At 41.7% G+C, this 26,635-nt stretch overlaps 1 protein-coding gene across 1 annotated transcript in view; it reads right to left on the reverse strand.

The window, feature by feature from the left end:
- The window catches only part of Eml6 (EMAP like 6), a 223,555-nt gene that overhangs the window by 46,737 nt on the left and 150,183 nt on the right, over window positions 1-26,635 (reverse strand). Inside the window, exons 21-25 of the mRNA XM_090336920.1 lie at window positions 23,305-23,446; window positions 20,756-20,908; window positions 20,444-20,575; window positions 12,522-12,610; window positions 9,582-9,758 (exon numbers count right to left, since the gene is read on the reverse strand). Coding sequence (XP_090193046.1) covers window positions 9,582-9,758; window positions 12,522-12,610; window positions 20,444-20,575; window positions 20,756-20,908; window positions 23,305-23,446 — 693 coding nt within the window. The remainder of the gene's footprint in view (window positions 1-9,581; window positions 9,759-12,521; window positions 12,611-20,443; window positions 20,576-20,755; window positions 20,909-23,304; window positions 23,447-26,635) is intronic.

Here is a 26,635-nt window from a genome sequence, read left to right on the forward strand (position 1 = left end):
CCCTCCTTTCCCTTTCCCCCTCTCTCCCACCCTTTCTTTACTTTCTTTCTGTCCTTTTCTCCCTCTTTCCCTTCTTCCCCCTCCCCCAACACTCTTGCACTCTCTCTCTTTCTTGCTGACAATACTGGGGCTTGAACTCAAGGACCTCACACTCACTTAGCTCCATTACACTCGACTGGCACTATACCAACTGAGCCATGTATACTCTAAGGTGGTTTCTACTCTGTAATGAAATTATTTATTGAAAAGCAATGATTTCCTTATCTGTCATTGGATTACATATTCCAGGAGGACAGGATCTCAAATTCTTGTCTTAAGACAGTATTTGGCACTTAATGAAACATTTCTGAGCTTGTTTCTGTTTCTCTCAAATATCAAACGTGGCATCTCCACGGGTGTTTAGTGAGAGTCTGACTGACATTTGAGATCAAAAGTGTCTTCATAGCCATCCCCCACAGTGATTTTGGTCTCATAGCCCAGGGGCATCAGAAGAGCAAGGACCCTGAGTAATATTTAAACCAAATACAGCAGCAGTTTCTGCTTCACATCCTAGAAACCATTTCTCCTGCCAGAAAGACTAAGAAAATTGGTTTAAAGACAAAGCAAACTCCTTCTCAAATATACACACCTAACTAAATCACATCAAGTTTATGAGTAGCTACTAGAAGCTTTTGGAGAGGGTGCCTGGGCTCCATCACGTCTATCCCCAGAGGGTGAGAGTTGAGGGTAGAATGTGGTTGGTAGCTCTCTCCAGGGCAGTCCTGACAACTGGTAGAAGCCAGACCTGGCACTAACTAAAAAGAGCTTCCACTTTGAGCTCATGAGACACAGTCTGGCAAAAACAGCTCTAGCAAGAGCCATGGAGGGATAGAGATTTTCCACCCTGTCAGCGACTCCCAGGGAATACCTTATGCAATGTACACATGAACTCTCTGAGGCCACGAGATGGCCACCAGTGTCCCAGATGAAAACTTCAGGATATAACTGACCCAAGGCGTCCAGAGAAGTTTGGATTGGTATACTGGAAAACCTGAAACCAGCAGGAAACAGGTGCAGGGGCTTCTGTGACTTTGAAATACTCTTGATCAGGATCTCTTTGTATCTGGCTGACTCCAAGCTGCCAGCTCAGTGGAGCTGTCCCCTCCTTAGCAGCAGTGGAGAAACATCAGCCATGCAAACAAGCAGACACAGTTCTAAGAAGCCACTGGAGCCACTCATTTGCTAACCAATAGACAGAACAAAGTAAGAATTTGCAAGGAATCATTTTGTGGGATCACGTGAGAAGCATGGCACTGTTCAAAATAGTGGCTGTGGGCTCATATCCGGCTGGTCTTTTTCCAAGCCTGCAGTATATCACTGCAAGTTACTTTTTCCTTCTTTTCCTTCTTCTTTTTCCTCTTCCTCTTCTCCTTCTTCTTCTTCTTCCTTTTCTTTGTGCTTGTCCTGGGGCTTGAACTCGGGGCTTGGGCACTGGTCCTGAGATTTTGTGCTCAAAGCTAGTGCTCTATCACTTGAGTCACAGCTCCATTTCCAACTTGCTGATGGTTAATTGGAGATAAGACTCTCAGATGTTTTCCTGCCAGTCCTGGCTTTAAGCCACAATTTTCAGATCACAACCTCTTGAGTAGCTAGGATCACAGTCATGAGCAACCAGCACTCAGCTTTCGAGTTAGTTTCTTTACAATTATAGAATGGAAAGAGCCAAAGATAAACTTCTTTATATGCTTACTAACAAGAAAATGGAAGGAAGAATTTAAAAAACACTCTAGGGAAAAAAGATGCAAATGTGAATAGTCAGGCTGCAGAGAGAAAGAAATACAAAGGAGAGGAGAAAAATAAGAACTCCTGGAGCTGTTTAATAAAGCCCAGCTCCTTCCTGCAAGGGTGATCCTCGAAACAGGAAACAAGATCAATAAAACAATAAAAAGAAGCCATGGTTCCTGGAAAGTTCCAGAAAACCAGCCATGTCTCAAGAAGAGGCAGCTGGCAGGCATGCTTGGCTTCCCCTCAACCTCCAAGACCTGCCATAGTCAGTCTGGTGAGCCGTTCTTTTGGGCTGTCATGCCAAACTGTATTTCTGGACTCACCAAGGTTTCTACAACTCTTTTTTCACTGAGTCATGGGAAAAAAATGGGTGATGAGAGCCAGAAGTCTGTGGAATGTCTCCAGAGCACTGGTGGTTAACCCATTAGATAAGGGATTCCTAAGACCTGTTAGGTAAGAAATGCCTAAGAACCTGATGACTGCGATGCACCCTTCCCACAATTCACAGCACTTACATACAGCTCCTCTGTGCAAAAAAAAAAATTTTGGGGGGGTTGATGTTCAACAAGGAAACTTGAGGGCAGAGGGTTTTACAACTGTAAGTAGCATGATAGTCTAGTTCTCTGTCTAGTGAAAGGCCATAGGTTTACAAGGGAAGGGAAGTTACAAGAAACAACTGGCTAACTACCTAGATGGTTTTGAGAACAGAACCTTTTCTGGATCATTGTTTAAAGTACTGAAAAAATGGCTGAGCTCAGGCAGGAGTCGGAGTCTCTCCTGGAGGGTACAGACCAGATGAGGCTTCCCTCACATTAAAAGCCAAAGATCACATTAAAAGGTTCTAAACCATAAAACTGAACACTAAGAAGGATGCACATTTCCTATGGAAAGACAAATATTTGGAAGAAATGCCTGTTAACCCAAGGGAAAAGAGAATGGGAAACAGGGTCAAGAAGACCTAAGACCTTGGCAGTTAACAAATAGAGTTCGGAGTTTGGAACCGATCTATGTGATGATAACAGGAGATCTTCGGTATCACCCAGAAGTGATGACCCGGAAGTCAGTGCTAGAACACAGTGATGGCAGTGCAAATGTGGCAGCCTAGACCGAATATACCTCGCTGAGAAATCTAAACAACAGGAGCCTACTTATCACAGTTTGGCGGCTGATTCAGTTCCTGAACTTTCTTCCTGGCTTGTAGATTCGCAGCGACTATCTGTGTACTCACAGGGCTTTTCCTGTGTGCACACACCTGTGTTTGCAGAGAGTACAGTGTGGTATCTTTTTGTGAGGCAGATCTTACTATGTAGTGCAGGCTGGTCTTGAACTTGTAGCCCTCTTGCTTCAGAGGTCAGGATTAAGGGTATGGGGAGATGAATGGGGAGTAGAATAGTGAGCAAATATAGTCATCCATATATGAAAATGGAACCAGGAAATGGGTGGGGATGAGAGAGATGGAAGGGCGAGGAAGAATGATAGAAGGGATGACACTGATCAACAAACATTGTACACATAACTGGGCATGCTAGGTTGAAGCTCTTTTGTACTTGTATTTGAATTAACCATTTAAAAAACTCTAAATAATCTTACTCATCTGAGCACCCCTTGTGGTTTGGGCCTTACATTGCCCAAAGTCTTCCTGATGGGTTATTCTCTGAATTCTCACTGGATTGAATATTAGTTAGGTTGATAAATCATTACATAATGCATGTGTAGGGAATGCATCTCAGCTCTAATATCTTCACCAATTTAAAACCCAGTGAAATATTCATTCTTCCTTCTCAAGATTGGTTTTCCTACTGAGGATCTTTCATATTCCCTCAAATGTGAATTTTAGGATGATTTTTCAATTTCAGTGAAAAAAGTCATTGGAAATAAAACTTGTTTCAGGTAGTACAGAAATTTTAACAATATTAATCCATTCAATCTATGAGCAAGGATATCTTATTGTATATCTTATATCTACTTGTTTTTTATTTTATTTTTTATTGTCGGGGTAATGTATAAAGGGGTTACATTTACATTCGCCAGGTAGCAGGTGCATTACTTCTCACACCTTGATACCCCTTCTCATGTTTTTGTCCCCATTCCCCTCTCCCCATCCCCTCCCAATCATCTTGTTTTCTCCCCTTCCCTTTCCTATCTCAAATAAACAAATAAATGTATATACAATATACCAGGTAACAAAGTCAGATACAGTAACAATATGAGAATAACCAAAGGGCAAAAAAAGAGAAGAGAAATAACACAGTACATTAAGAACAACAATCACATAAGATGAAGCTTGTTTCCATATCCTAGAGCTCCTTTCATTTAATCTCAATCTATATGACCTTATGTACTCTACTTGTTTTTGTTATCTTCAGTTTCTTTCATTCATGATATTTTATTGTCAGCACGTAAATCTTTCATCTCCTTAATTCTTTTTTGTTTTTTATGCTAGTCTTTAGGCTTGAACTAAGGGCCTGGATGCCATCTCTGAGCTTAGAACAGTGCTCTATCACTTGTGTTATAGCTCCACTTCTGGCTTTTTGGTGGTTAATTTGACAAAAGTCTCACAGACTGTCCTGCTCAGGCTGGCTTCAAACTGCAGTCCTCAGATCTCAGTCTCCTGAGTAGCTAGGATCACAGGTGTGAATCATTGATGCCTGACTAATTAAATTTATTCTTAATACTTTTATTGTTTTTTGGTATTATTTTCTTTTATGGATATTGTATTGTTAGTACATACAAATGCAACTGATGGTTATATGTTAATTTCATATCCTGAAATTTTACTAAATATTTCTAATAGGGGAATCTCTAGGATTGTTTGTATATAAGATCATATTATTTACAAATAGAGATGACTTCACGTCTAGCTTTCTTATTTAGATGCCTTTTCTTTTTCTTGCCTATTTGCTCTGGCTATGACTTCCAGGTTTATATTAAACAGAAGTGGTGAAAATTAGCATAATTATCTTGTTTTTAAGCTTAAAGGGAAAGCTTTAGCTTTTCACCTTGGATATTATATTAGCTCTGAGCTGATTACTTCTGGCTACTATTATATTCATTTACATTTCTTTCTTTTTCTTTTCCTTTTCTTTCCTTTTTTTTTCCCCTTTGGTCATGGGGCTTGGACTCTGGGCCTGGGTGTTGTGTCCCTGAGCTCTTCAGCTCAAGGCTACCACCCTACTCCTTGAGTCACAGCACCACTTCTGGTTTTCTAGTGGTTACTGCCCAAGCTGGCTTTGAACCAGGAACCTTAGATCTCAGCCTCCTGAGTAGCTAGGATTATAGACGTGAGCCACTGCTCCCAGCTATGTACATTTCGTCTTTATCTAATTTTTTGCCAGTCCTGGGGCTTGAACTCAGGTCCTGAGCACTGTCCTTGGGCTTTCTCAAGGCTAGAGCTTTACCACTTGAGCCACAGAACCACTTCCAGCTTTTTCTATGTATGTGATATGGAGAAATTGAACCCAGGTGTTCGTGCATGCTATGTAAGCAATCTACTACTAGGCCAAACTCCCCTAATTTTTTTTAATCATAAAAGGAGGTAAATTTTGGGAAATGCCCTTTTCATGCCTATTGAGATAATCATGTTTTTTTATCCTTTATTCTGTTAATATTGCAAGATCACTCTTATTCTCTTGCATCCAGAGATAGGTCTCACTTGTTGAGGATGTTCATCAAGGCCATTGATTTATAACTGTCTTTTCTTATAGTATCTTCAACTGCCTTTGATGCGAGTATAGTGCTGACCTTATAAATTAGTTTGGATGTATTCCTTAATCTCCTAGGTTATTCTTTTTTAAAGTTTGAGAAGTTTGGCATTAATTTTTCTGGGGGCCAGTCCTGGGGCTTGAATTCAGGGCCTGAGCACTGTCCTTGGGCTTTTTCCTCAAAGCTAGCACTCTACCACTTGAACCACAGGCATTAATTTTTTTTTTTTTGCCAATCCTGGGCTTGAGCTCAGGGCCTGAGCACCGGCCTTGGACTTTCTCAAGGCTAGAGCTCTACCACCTGAGCCTCAGCACCACTTCTGGCTTTTTTCTATGTATGTGGTATCAAGGAATCAAACCCGGGTCTTCATGCATGCTAGGCAAGCACTTTAACCACTAGGCCAAACTCCCGACCCCCGGCCCTTTTTTTTAAATGTGTGATAGAATTCTTTTTTGAAGCCCTTTCCATCTTCTTTCTAGGAAGATTTTAATCAATGAAGAAATCTGTTTAGTCATTACTCTCTATTCAGATTTTCTACTTTTTTATCATTTGGCCTTGGTAGTTTTTATGCTCCTAGGAATTTATCACTTTCCTCTGGGTTATCAACTTATTGGCATAAATTCCTCATGGTAGACTAACTGTACTATCTCTATTTATTTATTTGTTTATTTATTTAACCAGTCCTGGGCTTGAGCTCATGGCCTGAGCACTGTCCTTGGACTTTCTTCTCAAGGCTAGCACTCTACCACTTGAGTCACAACACCACTTCCAGTTTTTTTGTTTTTTTTTTTAATATGTATGTGATACTGAGGAACCAAACCCGGCTCTCTGTGCATGCTAGGCAGGTACTCTACCACCAGGCAAAACTCCTGATTCTCTCCTTTTATTTATAATTTCCCTCTTTTCCAATAGTTAATCTAGCTGAAGATTTGTCAATTATATCTTTTTCAAAGAATGACTTCCTAGTTTCATTGCTCTTCTCTATGATCTTTATAGTATCTATTTGACTGATTTGTACTGTAATCCTTATTTCTTCCTCCTCCTCCTCCTTCTCCTCCTCCTTCTCTTCGTCTTCCTCCTCCTCCTCCTTCTTGTTCTTCTATAGTTCCTTGAAATATAAAACTGAGATCTGCTTCTTAATTCTCCAGTTTATTTTGAATTGTGGGTTTGTAGGAATTCTCTGTTTCATTTTATCTGTATGATTGAAAGTTTATATGATGTTATGTTGGAAGAAGTCTTACAAAGTAACTTGATGAATAAAATACAAAATGGATTGACGCTTATACAATCGGAGCCTCAGAGCTCCTTTCTCCCGATCCCTAAGACATCTCCATGGAACTCTGTGAATCTGAGGAACACAGCTCCAAAAGTCTGCTGCAGAAATCCCACCCACCTGATCAGGCTGGGGATGGATGATGAATTTCTAGTACAAGAGCAAGATACCATGGTTTCATAGAGGTTTCAGCTACTGAGGTACCTGAGAAACCGAGTCTACTAAAATCAAAACATTTCAAGTTTCTTATCTTCATATTATTATGTTCTTTGTTTGGTATCAAGGAGAATGGTTGGTTAGAACTCAATATTGTTAAAGTAAAAATGTTTGAGAAGTGAAAGGGATGTGATGAATCATTTGGCAAAGGTTGCCAGTTGGCAATGAAATTTAGGACACACAGTGAAAGCAACAATGAACATTCAAACCTGTACTTTAAAACAATACTCAAAACAATAATCTGACAAATGTATTAATAAACAAAGAAGAAAAGCATCCAAAGGTAAATGGAACTAAGGGAACTTGTATTTTTAGATTTTAAATGTACAGCTGTACATTTAAATGTAATAGCTGGAAAAGCAAATTATCATGAATGAGTACAAATGTTGACTCAATAAGAGTAAAGTAAAAAACTAACAAGAAAAATAGAGCAAAGCTATTAATATTAACAGAAAGCAGACAGAGTTTCTGTGTCAAAAAGAATGAATGCTCTTCAGGGCTGGAAATGTGGCTTAGTGGCCTAGCATGCATGAAGCCCTGGATTCTATTCCTCAGTACCACATAAACACAAAAAGCCAGAAGTAGTACTGTGGTTCAAGTGGTAGAGCACTAGCCTTGAGCAAAAGAAGCTCAGAGACACTGTCCAGGCCCCGAGTTCAAGTCCCAGGACTGGTGCAAGAAGAAAGAAAGAAAGAAAGAAAGAAAGAAAGAAAGAAAGAAAGAAAGAAAGAAAGAAAGAAAGAAAGAAAGAAAGAAAGAAAGAAAGAAAGAAAGAAAGAAAGAAAGAAAGAAAGAAAGGAGGAAAGAAAGAAAGGAGGAAAGAAAGAAAGGAGGAAGGAAGGAAGGAAGGAAGGAAGGAAAGAAAGAAAGAGAGAGAGAAAGCAAGCAAGCAAGCTCTTCAAACCAAAAAGGGCAAAACAGCCCATTTGTATGACCACCAAAGGTGCGTCAAAAGTAATCACAAAACTTAAGAAAGCTGAGGAGTTTAGAGATCAGGAGAGGTGGCAAGAGCCATAAAAATGTTGTATCTAAAAGGGAAAAAACTAGTGTACTCTGACAACCATTGATTCATGAGCTGATGCAACCCAGGAGAAAATCCAGGATGAAACATTATGCAGAAGCTAATTTGATAAGTACTTGAGAAAGGAATCAACTATTACCAAACAGGAAAACCAGTTCATCATGAACTAATTTCCTCTTTTTTTTATGGGTGGTTTATTTAAAAGAAGATCAGGGTTAACAAAGACAAAATAAAACTGGATCCAAACAAGATATTTACCAAGTATTTTATTGATGTCTTGTTGGTCTAGGCTGCATGATTATACATGCAATCAGACAAATTTTAAATATTTATTACTGACTGAAAAATTGTAACTAAATGTGTAGATTCACAAATGGAATATATGATTGAATGTGGGTTCCTGGTGTTAGTATTTGGTGGTTCTACTATCTTATTTTTCTTACTACAATTTAGAACTCATGATTATGAAAGAAAATGATGTCATGATGCTGGAGAAGAGAGTAAATATTCTGAAAAGGTATTTAAAAGATATTGGGAGGCTGGAATATTGAAATTAAGCAAACAAGATCAAACTTTTTCTTAGAGATATAAAGTTGAACACTCAGATCGTAGAAAATCAATAGTGTAAGTACACAATGGAGGATAAGCTAAATGTTTTTGAGAATGACTGTATCTATGGTTTGACTATGATTTCAATTCAATTGATGCCACTTTAGTTTGATCTAATGCAAATGTAAAATCAAAACCAAGAAGTTAACAGTCCTACTGTGCTGTGGTCAGCTGCCCAGAAGGGAATTCAGTACTGGATGAGACCATTAAATAAAGTTGATAAAATGAGTGTGGCATTAAGGAAAGGGTAGATAGTAACTAGATATAGCTGAAGGAACTGGAGGGACTCAAACCAGAGGAAGAGATTAAAGAGAATCACTATAACCTCTCTCCATACAAAGGCAGAACTTCAGCTAAAGAGGAAGGAATCCAGCTCAGTATAGTGTAAAATGCCTTTTTAACAACACAGTTATTAAGAACAGAAGTGGACTGCTCTTTGAAGTAGTAAGTTCCTCTTCCCTGAAATTATGCTGGTACAAATCAGAAAGTCCTGAGTCAGCCAGAAAGGTATGAGATATAGGTAAAATGATGCACAATATGCCGTTTATGAGACACTAGGTTTGATGACCAATAAGGGCTCTTCTAGAAGGAATTCTATGGCCAGAATTCCACTCAAATTAGTAATTCAGATATAACAGCAAGCAAGCTTGTTTTTTTATTTTATTTTTTGCCAGACCTGGGCTTGAGCTCAGGACCTGAGCATTGTCCTTGGACTTTCTCAAGGCTAGAGCTCTACCACTTGAGCCTCAGCACCACTTCTGGCTTTTTTTTCTATGTATGTGGTATTGAGGAATCGAACCCGGGTTTTCATGCATGCTAGGCAAGCACTCTACCACTAGGCCAAACTCTTGGCCCAGCAAGCTTGTTTTTATTTAGCATAAGGGACACTGTAAATAATGTTACTGATTGTCTTCAAAATTTGAAAATCCACTTAGATACAACAGGTTTTGAATTAATGAGACCCCCCAAAAATGTATAATAAGCATGAAATATTACCTTGACAGGATATGAAAAAAGCTTAACAAAACCAAAATCATCTCCAGTGGCTAAGAGGGAGCAGTCTTTAGTAAGGCTGGCAGCGTTGACATCAGTCACATCGCTATGTGCTGGCCAGATACCCTCACAGGTGGGCCCCAGGACACAGGTCCATGTGTCCCACTCGAGTTTCTCAATCTACAACAGAAGGAACAGAACATTAGAGCTTTTTCCAGCCTAGATTCTTTCCGTCATGGCTGAGTAGTTCACACCATGGCTTGGCAACATCAGGCATTGGTGTCGAGTGCTGAGGTATATATATTCTAAGTGGTGTACTTCAGGTACTATCTGCATTGGCTTAATAAACCAATACTACAGTCAAATAGCCAAAGGTGTACTTTGGAATTATGGAATCTGACAAGAGTGAAGTTTTGTTTTGTTTTGTTTTTCCCTAGACTCTTAGCATTGTATAAGCCATAAACTACATCTGGGTTTCTCAATCCTCAGTACAGATACCCTAGGCCGGATAGCTGTTATGGCAAGTGCCCTGTGCATGGCAGGATGCTCAGCAGCAGCCCTGGGTGCCAGAACCATACCTTGTCCACAGATATCACTACACAGGCTCAGAACATAACTGCAGTTTTTTTTTAATGATGGCTTCCTTGGAGGAAAAAGTGATCAGATCCGCAGCTAGTTTACTATCCTATATGTTCTAGAGAGATTATTTTTAAAATGAAAAGGAAGGATAAGTGAGAATGTTGAAAGGGATGACTGATCAAGATGCAATGTATTAATAAACTGCTTTATTAAGGCAACTCCTTTGTATAACTTAAGGACAATAAAAAGAGTATGAAAAAAATTACATTGTGTTGCCATGAACATACATTTTATTTTTAAAAACTGTGTGTCTGGCTGGGTGCCAGTGGCTCACACCTGTAATCTTAGCTACTCAGGAGGCTGAGATATGAGGATCACAGTTCAAAGTCAGCATGGGCACTAAAGTCTGTGAGACTCTTACCTCCAATTAACCACTAGAAAATTGGAAGTGGCACTGTGGCTGCAGGGGTAGGGCACTAGCCATGAACTGAAGAGCTCAGGGACAGCACCCAGGCCCAGAGTTCAAGTCCCATGACTGACAAAAACAAAAAACAAAACAAAAAACCAGCTATGTGTCTGAAATTTATAGCTAGAAGGTTTGTATACATAACATTCTGAGAAAATTGGGCTTACTGGTTTTTTTGTTTTGTTTGTTTAAAAAAAAAACAAACAGCAGCAGCCCTATAGGTGTATTAGGCTTTCCCTGGATTTTATTTCACTTACTTTTAATTTTTTTATTATTATTATCTTCAAGTACATTTACAAAGGGATTTCAATTCACTTATTTAGTCATTTACATTCATTTACTGTGTGTGTGTGTGTGTGTGTGTGTGTGTGTGTGTGTATCTGCCAGTACTAGAGCTTGAGCTTCATTCAACTCAAGGCCTGAGCATTGTCCCTTAGCATTTTCATTACCATCTGAGCCACAGTTCCACTTGTGGCTCTTTGGTGATTAATTGGAGAGAAGAGTCTATGGATTTTCCTGGCTAGGCTGCCTTCAGTCCTCAGATCTCAGCCTCCTGAGTAGCTGGGATTATAGGCATGAGTCACTAGTGCCCAGCTTGACTCATCATTTTGAGTGAGGATACATGCATATAGTGGATAATTATGGAACATCTCAGTATGATGATGTCACAGCAAATATTATGGGATATGTGCAATTTTAAAGATAATTTTGGAGTGGGTAAAATAAAGCATGATTGAGTGAGAAAAAAAAAAGAACTCTGAAAGTGAAATGAAAGCAGAGTACTCAAGGGTCTCTTGGTCCTTAGTACCTCGAATAAGACAAATTTATAGCTATGTCACTCATTTATTATTTGTTAACTTAGCCAGGCATCCTATATGCCTCTATTCTAATCCACAAACAACCTAACTTCCAAAAAGGCATTAGTTTGTGGATTTAAAATTTCATATGTGTTTCATGTCAATAATTAAAAGATTACTTATATGGTTAAGGGTAAAGGAAAAGAAGAAGAAAACAAGCCTGGTCTCCACTGGAACTGTCAGACTGTGGTTATTCTTCATTTTGGAAAGTAATTTCTCAGTTGATGCCAGTAGTTCACATCTGTAATCCAAGCTACTCAGGAGTATGCGAATCATTGTTTGAAGCCAGCCAAAGAGAGAAAGTCGAGGAAACTCTTATCTCCAATTAAGCACCACAAACATTGGAAGGGGAGCTTTGGCTCAAGTGGTAGAGCACCAGTTTTGACTAAAAACAGTTCAGGGACAAAGTCCAAGCTCTAAATTCAAGCCATAGGACTGGCACCAAAGCAAAAAGTAATTTCTCTTATTATTGTAGATACAATTATTTATTATGGCAAATGTTACTTATTCTTCCTTTTTTGTCAGTTGTGGGACTTGAACTCTGGGCCTGGATGCTGTCCCTGGGCTCTTTAGCTCAAGGCTACCACTCTACTCCTTGAGCCACAGTGCCACTCCAATTTTCTGGTGGTTACTTGGAGATAAGAGTCTCATGGACTTTAGTGTCGGGGCTGGCTTTGAACTGAGATCTTTAGATCTCAGCCTCCTGAGTAGCTTGGATTACAGGAGTGAGCCACTGTGCCCAGCTATTCTTACATAATAAATAAAACTTCATGTTCATTGAAAGCTTTGTGCAAAATGACATTTGCCATGTGTCATTTTGTACAAAGAAAACTGTAGCATCCAAAATATTCATAGTCTTCAGGCTGGAGAAATTAGGAAGTTAGCTTAGAACTTAGGGACTAAAAAGCAGTGATCAGATTAAAAAAAAAAAGATTGAACCTAAAAGCAAATTAGAATTGATTTGCATTAATAACTAAGATTAAAAGATGTACTTTTAACTTTACATAATAGTTTTTTAAGAGCTTTGTATCTGATTGTTACCTCTGATGGTCTTATAATATGTCTTTTGCCTCTCGGAGCTTCAAAAAATAATTGTTCTTTGGCACCTGAATTAACTTGCAACAATTTTCCTGTTAGGATAGAAGAAGAAAGAAAAACTGTGTATTATCACTTTATTATAATATGATAAGGATGACTGTTAATATTTTCCATTCATTTAAATCACATGACTTGGGGGTGGGGAGAGGGAAAGTGGGAAACAAAAAAGATGGGAAGGGGTAACAATGTTCAAAAAGTAATGCACTCACTACCTTACAAATGTAACTACAACCCCTCTATACATCACCCTGATAATAAAATTTTAAAAAACTGGGGCTGGGAGTTTGGCCTAGTGGTAGAGTGCTTGCTAGCATGCACGAAGACCGGGGTTCAATTCCTCAGTACCACATACATAGACTAAAGCTGGAAGTGGTGCTGTGGCTCAAGTGGTAGAGCTCTAGCCTTGATAAAAGTCCTAGGACAGTGCTCAGGCCCTGAGCTGAAGCCCCACGACTGGCAATAAATAAATAAATAAATAAATAAATAAAAATCACATGACTTTGATTAGTTTCATTTGACTTAAAGTCCCATACTTAAATATATGCTAAATTACTCAGAAAGATATGTACAGAAAATTACCTGGTATGATACAAACCCCAAAGCTATGATTTTCAGAATTTGTTTTTGAACATCCTTTTAATAACAGACAGATCAACTTTGATATGATTTTTTTAAAAATTTATTGTCAGGGTGATTTATAGAGGGGATACAGTTCCATTTATAAGGTAGTGAATACATTACTACTCAAATATTGTTATGCCTTCCCATGATTTTCTCCCATTTTTCCTCCCAAGATTGATATGTTTTACTCTGTTATGTTGACTACAGTTACGATTTTCAAAAGCCTGACAAAGTTTTGCTTTTGTTTTTGTTTCTGTGGGTCATGGGGTTTGAACTTGGCTTGGGCACTGTCCCTGAGCTCTTCAGTTCAAGGCTACCATCATACCCTTGAGCCAAGCTCCACTTCCTGTTTTCCGGACGTTAACTAGACATAAGACTCTCAGGTCCTTTTGTGCCCAGGCTGGCTTTGAACCTTGATCCTCAGATCTCAACCTCCTGAGTAGCTAGGATTACAGGTGTGAGCCACCACATTCCCCCACCCCCACCCTGACTCCCTGATTGCCTTCTACAATATAGATGGGTCACAAATAAACCATTCTGGCAGGAAGTACAGAATTAGAAATAAGTCCTTTTTCTAAGCATTGCATTTACTTAGGTCTAATTTTTAAAATTATCTTTAAGCAGCTGTGCAAAGGAGTTGCCACTCCATTGTTTCTGACAATGAGTCTTGGTCAATGTTGCCTTTAGGTTTAAATCTTAAATTGGTAGAAATAGAATGAACCCATTAAGAAAGGCTAATTTCTCATGCCTTTCTCGTGTGCCTTACTTAAACAATTGGTAAAGAAATACAAGACTTTCCTCAAACAAAATGTTGAGAAAATAAAGTCTTTCAGTCTGATATAAAACTACGATCTTAGATTCATGTTGATTGTTGAAAAATACTTTAACAGGGGTAACCGTCCTTTGTGGATTAAAAATTGTAATTACTCAGGATATACACAGTCTTTGATTTTTCAGAATTGCTGTAATTATGGAAAGTTTCAAGACATGGACATCAGATAGCATTAGAGGGGCTGGGAGTTTGGCCTAGTGGTAGAGTGCTTGCGTAGCATGCACAAAGACTGGGGTTCGATTCATTGGTATATACTGGAAAAGCTGGAAGTGGTGCTATGGCTCAAGTGGTAGAGCACTAGCCTTGAGAAAGCCCAAGCACGGTGCTCAGGCCTTGAGTTCAAGCCCTAGGACTGGCAAAAACAACCCCCCAAAACCAAAAACCAAAAAAACTCAGCATTAAGAACCGTTGTGTGCTTGGGTTCTGCTTCAAAGTTAAAAAGTAGGGTTGGAGTGGTAGAGTGCTTGCCTCGCATGCACAAAGGTCTGGGTTCAATTCCCATATATACAGAAAAAGCCAGAAATGGTGTTGTAGCTCAAGTGGTAGAGTGCTAGCTTTGAAAAAGCTCAAGGACAGTGCTCAGGCCCTGAGTTCAAGCCCCAGGATGAGAGAGAGAGAGAGAGAGAGAGAGAGAGAGAGAGAGAGAGAGAGAGAGAGAGAGAGAGAGAGAGAGAGAGAGAGGAGAACTCGTGAACTTCCTTCCATACACTGCTATTCTAAGAGATTTTTAAAGCAAATATCATACATCAAAGTATTTTATCCACAAATAAGTCAATGTATGTATATGTATACATATATATATATACATAACATTTCCTTATCTCTCATTGCTATATATTATATAGTAATCCAGAAATATACTTCTTAGAAAAAATATAGCTAAAGAATACAAAGTCACACAAAGTCTCAATGAGATGCTTCCTTATTATAAGGAGTAAATTAAGGACTCAGTACAGAGACAAGCACCAGAAATGCTAGAGGGTGCTGTAGACACCTTGCAGCTGAGGCCCCTTTGCCATCACCTGACCCCCCGCAGGGCTCTTTCACTCAGGAGGCAGATGCTGACCCAGGAAGGCCTAGACCCCAACTGCCTGGGCCACCAGATTCTCCCTCCTGTGAAGCTGAAAGCAGGAGGGCTGAATCAATGTGTGCCTGGCTATGGGGTTTGTGACTGCAGGTGGCATTTGGCGACAGCTAAAACTGAGCCACTGCAAATTAGGGAAAATCTATTCGTGCTGCAAATTAGGGAAAATCTATTCGTGCAGACAGAGCAGCCAAAGGCAGCCAGGAGGCTTGGCTCAGGGTATTTTCCAGTCCATTCCAAAAGCTGGTTCCTACTCTAGATCTTTCCAATAAATCCAGTGGTCATTATTCCTTTAAAACTTAAGCTAGTTTGAAGGGGGAGAGAGGGTCTGTTGCTTGTAATCTAGGGCATAAATTTCAAAACTACCCAACAACTTATTCTTTTGCTAGAAAGGCATAATTATGGGCATGGTACTTTTTTCCCTGAAATTTTCTTTACGACTGTTATTATACTGTCTCCTTTTTAAGTGAAAAGAAAGTATTTAGGTCACTGTTATTTTCTCCTGCTGCCTGCTGTGTGTTCTCTCTCTCTCCCCCCCTTCTCTTTCTGTTTCTTGGTTTCTCTCTCTCTCTCTGGTGTGTGTGTGTGTGTGTGTGTGTGTGTGTGTGTGTGTGTGTGTGTGTGCGCACTTGCAAACTTCTGAGAACAGAGAGAGAAGATATTGTAAGTCTCTTATTTTTCAACCACACAGAATTTGGTATTCTTCAAAGTGGGGCCCATACATTGTTCTAATTGCTGCATAATGTATAAATTTGAATAATCCTATAATTCATCCTACACTGATCACACTTACAAGGCATCTACAATGCAAACGTGAATGAAGTGTCGAGGTGGCTCCCAGTGTTAATGGTTAAAGGATCTCCCTGTCCTAATATTTCTAGAAATGATCTTAGCATCTCATAAGTCCTCCCTCCTTCTGTACATGTCTCCCTTCGTGTGTTTTCCCTTTCTCTGGTGTTCATGTGAGCTTTCATGTGGAGTAGCCAAGGTTTCTGCAGAAGCTGATGTGCTCCTGGGTTTTTCTGGACCCTACAGTTGCCATGGGCACCAAGCCTGTTGAGGCTGGGCTGCGAATGTGCCATCCCTGCCCCTCATGAGGCAGCTGGCTCTGGCAAAAGCTTTCACTGTTTCTGACAGGATCAGAGGAAGACAGCAGACCCTGCTTCTACATTCTGCTCTCGACTCCTGCCAAAGCCTCAAGGTGCTTAATGTGCAGGGCTAGGCTAGTCTTGACACAGCCTGGCACATTCAGGTCTCCTGGGACCTCGGAAGTCAGGATGTCATGTGGCTCATGACCCTGCACTCAAGCATGGTGCTTGGGCACACCTGCTCTCATTTTCCACATGGCACAGTCCACCTCCAGTACTGGGAAGATCTCTAATTTGCTCTCCAGATGTAGGCCCCACCCTCTCCCTAGACTGAAAAGGTTCTCAAGATAAGACTGCAGGTGGTTTTTTCAAAACCTCCATCTTCTCTTCCTCCTCCTCCTGATGTGAACTTCCCACAGCTCTGGGCTGCAGGGGGCTGGCTTGCCTCTGCCCACCAAGGGTCACTCCAGCCTTCCCACAGTGGCGGTCACAGGGTCCTAGCCAAGGTTTGCTGCTTTCCACCCTGGACTCACTCCCCTCCCCCTCCCTCCAGCACCTGACACAGGGGCAATAACTTTGCATAACCAAAACAACAAAATGCAAACTAAATCCCCAAATGCAAATTGGAGGCACAATGAGATACTGCCTCTTAGGCCTGAGAATGGTCCTTTTCAACACAAAGAGAACAATTTAAGTTGTTGCTGGTGGCTCATGCTTGTAATTCTAGCTACTCAGGAGTCTGAGATCTGATGAGGCTCAAAGTCACACTGGGCAGGGAAGTTGGTGAGACTTTTATCTACCATTAATCACACACACACACACACACACACACACACACACACACACACACACACACAGCTGAAAGTAGAACAGTAGCCTTGAACAAAAAAGCTCAGGGACAGTGCCTAGACCCTGAGTTTAAGTGCCAGGTGTGTGTGAGCATCCCATTCCCCCCACCCCCCACACACATAAGAACAGTTTGGCCAGGATGTAGAGAAATCAGAACCCTTTGTACTAAGTACCCGGGCATCCAGAAACTCCATCTTTGGGTGTACCCCAAAGAAATAAAAACAGAATCTTAAAAAGGTTTTTGTGCATTTGGATTCACAGCAGCATTACTCATAATAGCTGAAATGTGGAAGCAACCTAGATTTCCATAAACAGAAAGCTATACAAGCAAAATGTGAGATATGCATACAATGAAATATTCTTCAGCACTAAAAAGGAAATAAATTCTGATATATGCTACAGAATGGAAGAACTTGAAGATACTGTGGTACATAAATTGGTAACAAAGGGAATCCTTTGTGATTCCACTTAAGTGAGGTACTTAGAGTGGTCAACTCAAAAAGAAAGTAGAATGTTAGTTACCAGGGGAGGAAGAGGGATGTTGTTTGCACTGCCCTATCCAGAAAGAAAATAGAGAAATATTATTGCCTCCCCCCCCCCACAAACCCCCTTCCGCCACAAATGACAACGCAGAGAATATTAAAGAAGAGGACTGGGAAGCAAACTCCTCTTCAGGTATGTACTTGGCATCTCCAGTTCCTAGATGACTCTCAGGTGACCTGTTTCCTCCCTGATCGTAAGTGCCAGCCTGTGCCCTGGACACTGTGTGGCCAGCACAGCCCTGGCATGAAAGCAAGGGACTCATCTGATCTTCCTCTGCCCTTGTTGGGATTTGGGCCTCTAAGAGTGGATTCAATGTTTCCCTCCCCTTCTAACACACTATAAAATCTCTGTAGGAGTTGGGTGCTGGTGGCTCACGCCTATAATCCTAGCTACTCAGGAGGCTGAGATCTGTGGATCACAGTTCAAAGCCAGTATAGCACTAAAGTCCGTGAGACTTATCTCCAGTTATCCACCAGAAAACCAGAAGTGGTGCTGTGGCACAGGCCGTAAAGCTGAAGTCCAAATTCCAGTGTGGCAGCAGGTCCAGCCACAACCACAAACCTGCTGGGCAGAGGATTACCAGGCCCAGTCTATGACTACCCCTTTTCTCTTCTCTCCTCATCCCTCCCTTCCCCTCACCCCCCCTTTTTTTAACCTCATCTCTCTTCTTTATTTTCTATTATTATTAAGTAGTTGTACAAAGGGATTTCAATCCTTCCTTCCTTCCCCCCTCTTTTCTCTCTTCTTTCTTTCCTCCCGCCTCCTCCTCCTCCTTCTTCTCCTCCTCCTCTTCCTTCTACTGAGGATTGAACCCAAGGCCTTGTGCTTGCTACGTATGTGCTCTATCACTTGAGCTATGCCCAAGCCCATCCCCTTTCATGTTGTTTTTGAGACTAAATCTCATTAACTTTGCCTTGATTGACCTCAACTCAAAAGCCTCCTGTCTCTGCCTCCAAGTGACAGAGATTTCAGGTGTGCCCCATCACACCCACCTCAGCCTATGGCTACTTTGAGAAATATGTGAAATGAAGCAAGTGTTCTGGTGTCTTTGCAGTAAGCTCTTCCTGGCTAAGACCCTCATATCCTTGTTCACTATTTGTATTAGTTGCTTTCCAGCTCCTTCTTCACTTGCTCTCCCCAAGAGGACGGGGATACTGAATACTCAATTCAGAATAGCTTGAGTCACCCAGTGCCTCCAGAATAAAGTTCATGATGTACGAATCACTCTTCAACCTATCCCTGTTGTCTGCCGTTCCACATTCTTTCCATTCTCCACCTCGCTGGCCACTCAGTATTACTCGTTCCTTAATCATTCTGTGGGTCTTCCCAACTTCATAGTTCAGTATATCATGTTCCTCTTTATCTGGAATTTTCTTCTTGGATTTCCATAACTGGGGAGTTTCTGCTTATCTCCAAAGCCACACTTATGATGAAGGCCGCAGGGTTTGCCCTATGACTTCTCTTCTCACAGCATACACTGTGCCTGGTACTTTAATATCTCCACAAAAATGATGTCTACCCAGTCCTAATGTCTGCACCAATCTCTAACCATCAGCTAAGTGTCTGGGATAGGATCTAAAAGTGACCCAGCCTATGGCACTTCTGCTCCATGCTAAGGCTGTCTTGGTCCTGGCTCCACCTCTTCCATGACTTACCACTTCTCACTCCCAGGCCCCACCCAGTTTCCAGTTCTGTGCTCCTATAGTATTTCAATAGACGGATGCCTCACTCACTAAATTAGAAATTCTCAAGCGTAGAATCATGCCTCACTTGTAGATTCTCCACATTTTCTGGCTTATGACTTGAAAAATGGTAGAAGATAGCTGTATTAAATAAGTCAACAAGTCTTCATGGTATTTGTGGGAATAGAGCAAGGCCAAGCTGCAAGCTTAGAAAAATAAATTTAGGTCAGCAATCTAAACATGGCTTTCTGTTTCCACTGACAGATGAAAGCTGCTAGAGACATCCAGGGCTTTTCTCCAAAAGGGCAAGTTTTGGGAAGCAGGAAGGAAGAGGAGACTAGAACCAAGGTGAAATTTGCATGGTGATAGAAGGCACCACACATCTTCAACGCTCTGAAAACTCAATGGCTTGGAAACAGTAATGGTAATTTTTAACAGATGAAGCTAGGTGCCAGTGGTTCATGCCTGCAATCCTGGCTACTCAGGAGGATCTGAGGAACATGGCTCAAAGCCAGCTGGAGCTGAAAAGTCCATGAGGCTCTTAGCTCCAATTAACCACCAAAAACTGAAACTGGAAGTAGCCAGGCATGGTGGCTCATGCCTGTAATCCTAACTACTCAGGAGGCTGAGGTCTGATGATCAAGGTTCAAAACCAGCCCATGCACAAAAGGACCTGAGACTCTTATCTCCAATTAACCTCTAGAAAATGGGAAGTGGTGCTTGGCTCAAGGGTAGAGTGGTTGCCTTGAGCTGAAGAGCTCAGGGACACCACCCAGGCCGAGTTCAAGCATATGACCCACAAAAAAAAAAAAAAAGCTGGAAGTGGAGGTGTAGCTCAAGTGGTAGAGTGCTAACCCTGAGTGGAAAACTTAGGGACAGCATGTAGGTACACTGAGTTCAAGCTGTAGGACAGACACAGACACAGACACAGACACAGACACAGACACAGACACACACACACACACACACACACACACACACACACAGAGGGGAAGTACTCAACATGATAACAGAAATTGCAGCTATTAACATTGCTGTGTGCCTCCCTCCATCTTTATTTCCTTTGAAACTCAAGGGCCATTCTCTCTAGGAACAACATATGAGCAGACTTTGATTAAAATAAACCCACACAGAAGTTACACCTTGCAGACCACAACATGCCTTACCTCGAGAGTCCCAGTCAATATGTGTGATGTAGCTAGATGCTCCTTTACAGATGCCAACCCTCTTGCTTGTAAGCACATTGTAAATGTCCACAAAGTTGTCATGGGATGCAACAGCAAGGTATTTTCCCGTATCTACAATGATAGATGTGCAGTCAACATCAAAGCATTCAGTATGGGAATTGCCTTTCAGGACCTTGGTATTTTAAAGTAGCGGGGGGAAAGGTGAAATAGACAAGTTAACATAGTCTAGTTTTATTTATTTATTTTTGTTCCAAGAATGAAACTTTTCAAAGTATCTGCTGCCATTCTCACCTTTAGAGAATTTAATGTCTGAAATCATTTCTTTTCTGTGATGGAAGGAGACCATGTCTTCCACAGTCTCAGCATTCACCACCAGGAAACTCCCATCGTTCAAGCCAACTGCTAAGGCTTTCCCATCCGGGGAGAAGGCGCAGCACCTCCCACCTGCCAAAGAATCCACAGTGAACACTCAGCACACATACCTACTGTCTCCCATACGGAATGGAAGCATGGAGGAATGGCACAGGGGTGTCACGAAGGAACATGTGGCTAGATCTTTATCACTCCACATGTGAGAGCCAAAATTCCCTAATTTAAAACATCTCCTCCCTTCAGACATATACACTTGCTTGATTTATAAAGCTTCCTTGCTCAAATTTCAGTCACTCTGGTTTCTGCTTCATGGATCATGAAGCAGAGGTAGAAGATTCTGGACATCACTGATCACAGGAAGAATGGAATATGACATTTTTCTATGAGCCTGACTGATGCTAAGACAGTCGTCTTACAGGACCATGGGGAGATGTTCCTGAATGAGGGGGCATGGACTTTGTGGTATATGTTTAATAGGGAACCTACTTCAGAATATAGTCACCTCTGTTAGCATTTTCCCCCGAACAGCTTTGTTGACATATAATTAATGTGTCATGCAATTCCCCTAATATGATCATAGAGTTGTATAACCATCACCACAATCCACGAATCAATACTTCTGTAAAGATTTTCACTAACACAGCCCAAGGATGGAACAGCCAGGCTGCCTGGTGCCAAGCCATCTGAAGCTGAGCTCCCACAGAGCCCTGCCACTGTTCCTGGCATACCATATGCTATGCTCAATAACTTTATCTAATGGTTATCTCCATTCCATCATCCTCTCTCTCATTTGCCTTCTGTGTGTCAGCCACAGTTGTGGTGAAGGCAGAAAATCATCAGGATTAGAACCATGATTTCCTACACAGATTGGGCCTCTGTTACTAATTGTACCAGGATAACTGGGGTAAACTGAGCGGAACTGTCATCTTTTCTAAGATATGTCAATAGTTGTTCTTTTAGAATGAATTCTTAACCTAGGTGATAAAGTCCATTGCCTGACCCTGAAGTCTTCCATGATGAGGAACAGGCTCAATAGGTGGATCAAAGGAGTCAGTCTTAGTGTTCCAAGCATTGTTGAAGACTCAGGCCTAGAGTGCAATATGGGCTCCTCCATTTTGTAGGGCACAGAGGCCACATAGGGACAAGCAGTGGTGACAAGATATGGTCCCTGGGACCACCTTGCCTGGGTTTGAATTAGACAGTCCTACTACTTACTAGCTGTGTGACTTCAGAACAACCCTGTGCCTCAATTCCTGATCCTCAAGTAATATAACAATGGCTGTCCCCATTGGGTTTCAAGACAGACTGCTTGTGGAGTACAGCCCAGACACTGGCCCATGGTTGTTGCTGTTGCTGCCACTTGTTCTTATTCTAGATTCTTCTATAGGGCCACCTGCCAATCTTATCTCATCTTAAGAACTCAAGTAAACCATTCTGCCTTAGCTCTGATGTAGCCCCTGGTAGGCAACAGGTATTCTAGGAGCTTACATGGCATCTGGACCTCCATGGTCTGTATGGGATAGCCTCAGCTTACATTCTTGCACCCTCTCTTCCCCCTCTCCACTCTCCCACCAGCTCTCTGCCTGCAGCTGGCCTAGAGCTGTATTGGGGGCTCCTTTGCCCCTAGTTTCTGGTTCTAACTGGGAGCATGACAGGAGAAGAAGGATGGAAGAGGGCAGATTGGCGTTGGGGTCTGTGTGCTGGCCGAGTCTGTTACCTAATGGTCATCTCCTCCAGCTCTCTGTTTCAAAAGTCCTATTAATGGCTCCCTCCTCTTATTCCTTCAGGCCCAGGCTGGTCATGGAGTCCCATTCCTTTCTTTACACCCTACCCACCACTGTACAAAGGGTTCCATTTTTAGATTCTTCTCAAATTACCCAATTTGAATTGGCCACCTGTTGTTGGGACTATGTTCGAGCCATGTCCAGCTTTGACACAAGATGTGAGATTTGTCCATCCTGAGATTCCCAGTGCCTGACACAGACAGAGAAGGTACTCAGCACGTGATTGCTGAGTTTGCACCTCCAGGTGTCCCTCCTAAGTGCACATAGATACTCAATATATAATTATTCATTTTTTGATATTAAGCATTTTCTAGCAGAATTGGCCCTTGTTTTTTCAGTAATAAGTATTGGGGGTTTTGTGATAAAGCTGCGAAGTTTCATCCGTGGCAATGAGAAGAAGAGGGACATATTGCCCCCAGGTGGCAAATGTCTGTGCAGTACAAGGAAAACGAAGTGAACAGTCTGGGTGCACAACAGAGCCAGAAAACTACTGGATAAGGCCAGCCTTCTAAGAAAACTCTACATCCGGTTGGTTTTAACTGCACATGGAGCTCTGAGTTTCCACGACCAAGCATATTTTGGGGGGGGAGCTTCACGAATACTCTCAGTTGAATGAGTAAATGAACCTAATACATGTGATGGCTTGTAAATACCTTCACAGGTGTGGAGGGTGATGTGGTGTACCTTTTTTGAGCTTCCGTACTGCCAGCATACGGTGCTGGGAGGATAGTTCCCAGATCCTCAGGGTCTTATCATCACTCACGGTTGCACAGATGGGCAGGAGAGGGTGAGCTGCCAGACCCCACACTTCTCCTTCCATGTGTCCCTGTGGGAGAGGAGGGAGACAGGGCAGTGTAAACCAGGCCAAGCTTTCTGGCTGGCTCTTCCTTAGCTCTGTGCTGCATATCACCACCTATCTTTGTTATGGAACTGGATAGCAATGTTCTTGCTTCTTGTTTCAGACCTTTAATGCACAGCATTTAGCTGATCAGGGATAAATCCAAGTTTCAGACTATTTTGAGTGTTAGCTTAGGCTCAACATCTGTTCACAAATCAGTCTGTCCTTATGCCTACAATAAGTATCAGAAAACTACTTAAGATAATGGACCAGGTGGGTGACAGCGGCTGTAATTCTAGCAACTCAGAAAGTTTAGATCTGAGAATTACTGTTTGAAGCCAGCCTGTTCAGGAAAGTCTGTGAAACTTTAAAAGTGAAGATGTGGATGGTGAAGTGTTAGCCCTGAGTGAAAAAGCTAAGTGACAGTGCTCAGGTACTGAGTTCAAGATCCAGTATACACACACACACACACACACACACACACACACACACACACACACACACACAAGGGACTAGAACAATTCAAAAAAAGTACTTTTAAAAATGATCCCTTAACAGGAAGAAAATAAATTGGATTTCTCTAATCTAGCACTCAGTAAAGCAATAGTGCTACAGAGCAATCAAATAGACCAGATTGTTTACCAATTCCTGATTTTAGTGGCTCATTACAAGAAGCCTTTGCTTAGGGAGCAAGCAAACAGGAAGACTGAACAAGCAGGTCCCTGGAAGGTGTTTGGAACTGGAATACTTTGGGAAACAGGTGGATTTCCATAGAGGAATCGAATGGCTCCAATTTAATTGGGAAGCTATTTGAGAAAAACAGTAATTTGATACAAAATGCAGTGTTCCTAACATACTTGACAGTCAGCTGAGAAAACATGGGACTGAAGGATGGCTTTTAATGACTGCATTTGGGGACACCTCACATTGTATGACCCCAGTGCTCTTGGGAAGCCTTCTACTGCACCCCCAGCCCTTGTCACAGAGACTAGCTCAGGTGTGCACTCCACCTACCTCCTGGCCTGGCTCTGCTGAGAGTTTCCTTTGTCTGAGTGCTGTGTCCTTTACTTAAAGGAAAGAGTTATCAGAGTATGAGGCCCTGATAATCTTTCAAGTCACTCGGTTGAACTGATTTCACAATTGTATTATTTGAATTCCTGCATGGCAAAGCAGCAGAAAATGAGGGTGGTTGGCCAGAAGTACCTTGGATGGCCCAAGGAATTGGGCCAAGGATCTTACCTTGCTAGTCATTACCCATAATGTTGATTGCCAACAGTGTAATGACCAGAGCTGATTATATGCAAGTACATACATGGGGATATCCATAATCCACTGCATGCCTCTCATCCCATTCCCCAAACTAGCTTTCCTTCTCTTGAACTGTGAACAGTCCAGTACAAGTATACCAGAATGCATTCAGCATGGAATTAGAGGTCTGACACCGCCCTACATCAGGACAGTGGTCTTACCCACATTGGTTCTGTGCCTCACTGTCTATCTCTAGAATAGCATTGTGCATCCTAATGGAGCAAAAAGCCCTTTTTCCTCATGCACAGTCTGGGACACAGGGTGGGGGGCTCCACTGACTGAAACTATGGCATCTACCTAGAAGCAAATGGCACCAGAGAGGTAGCACAGAAGAGGAACAAGAGGTGCTGAGGAGAAGACAGATGGCTCACAGAGCCAGGTAAAGTGAGAACATTGTGGTACCTAACATATGGGCTAAAGGTTCCATTAGCTCCACTGGCCACCTCAAGCTTTCTGCTGTATCCACAATGACCAGACTAGTAGAGAATGGCCTGGAATATGAGAGGAAGGGCCCGTGTCTGGCACATGGTGGCTTGAATCCTACCTCCTCAGTTTTTAGCAATGACTGAGCAATTTTCTAGGCATTAGTCCCTTACTTACAAAATACTTTTACTTTTGTGAGGGTGTGGAAGTACTGGGGTTTTGAACTTAGGGCTTTGATTTTGCTAGGCAGATGTTCTACCATTCAGCCAGGCCTCTTGCCCTTTATTACCCTGGCTATGTGCACACTTGGACCAAGATCCTCCTATTTTTTCATTTCCTTTCATAGCTAGGATGACATGTGTCCACCACTACACCAAGCTTGCACTGAGATGGAGACTTTTCTGCCTGGGCTAAGCCTCCCAAATATCTAAGATGACAGGTGTGCGTCCACAAGCTATCAGCTTCCGAAACATTTTTAACAGAAAATTTATTGTGAAGGTGAAGAGAAATGTACATCACCTCAACACAAAATACTAAATAAATGATGGTGAAGATTAGTTTTACTATTAAAGCAACAGAAACAGAGGATAAAATGGTAAAGAATCAAAAGGTGAATTTGAACAGCAAGAAATGTAGGGAGAAATGAACTCTGTTGCACTATTGGTGGGAATGTAAACTTGTACAACCACTCTGGACAGAAGTCTGGAGTTTCCTCAAAAAACTAAATTTAGATCTTCCCTACAACCCAGCTGTACCACTTCTGGGTATCTACCTTAACATCAAGAGCCAGGATATGTAAAGACACTTGCACATCCATGTTCATTGCCTCATTATTTACAATAGGTGAAGGGGTTCAAGAATGTGGTATGTATACACAATAAAATTTTACACAGCCATTAGAAAGAATAATATGTCATTTGCAAAGAAATGGAGGACCTAGAACAAATCATGTTAAGGGAAGTACACCAAACTCAGAGAGACAACAGGTACATATTTTCTCATGTAAGCCACCCCGGCTTTTGAACACAAGCTCTAACCTGCCTCCTGACCTGTAAGTAAGGGCCATGCAAGACCAAAGCAGACAGAAACCCATACCCACATCTATATCCTGCCCCTTCCTGCATCGAGAGAGATCTTATTGCTTTATTTCTTAATATAGTTTTACCTAACTGTGATTCTTCCTTCCCCCCGCCCCCCCCCCCCCGCTCCCTCCTACCTGGCACCTACGATTCTTGAGGGAAGGGTGGAGTAAGGAGGCTGTATCTCAGTGTGTGGGGAAGCAGATAACCTATCTCCTACTGTGCCAGGGGAGAGGGGACAGACAGATGGAAAGACAGGCAGAGACACACAGAGAAGGAAAAGGTATCATCTCAAGAGACCCATGCATACTTGGACCTAATATAGGTGACAAGAGTCTTAATTAGGAAAGCTGTTGCTACTGAATAC

The sequence above is a fragment of the Megascapheus bottae genome, chromosome 7 (genome assembly GCF_031878675.1).
Source record: "Megascapheus bottae isolate mThoBot1 chromosome 7, mThoBot2.hap1, whole genome shotgun sequence".
NCBI lineage: Eukaryota > Metazoa > Chordata > Mammalia > Rodentia > Geomyidae > Megascapheus > Megascapheus bottae.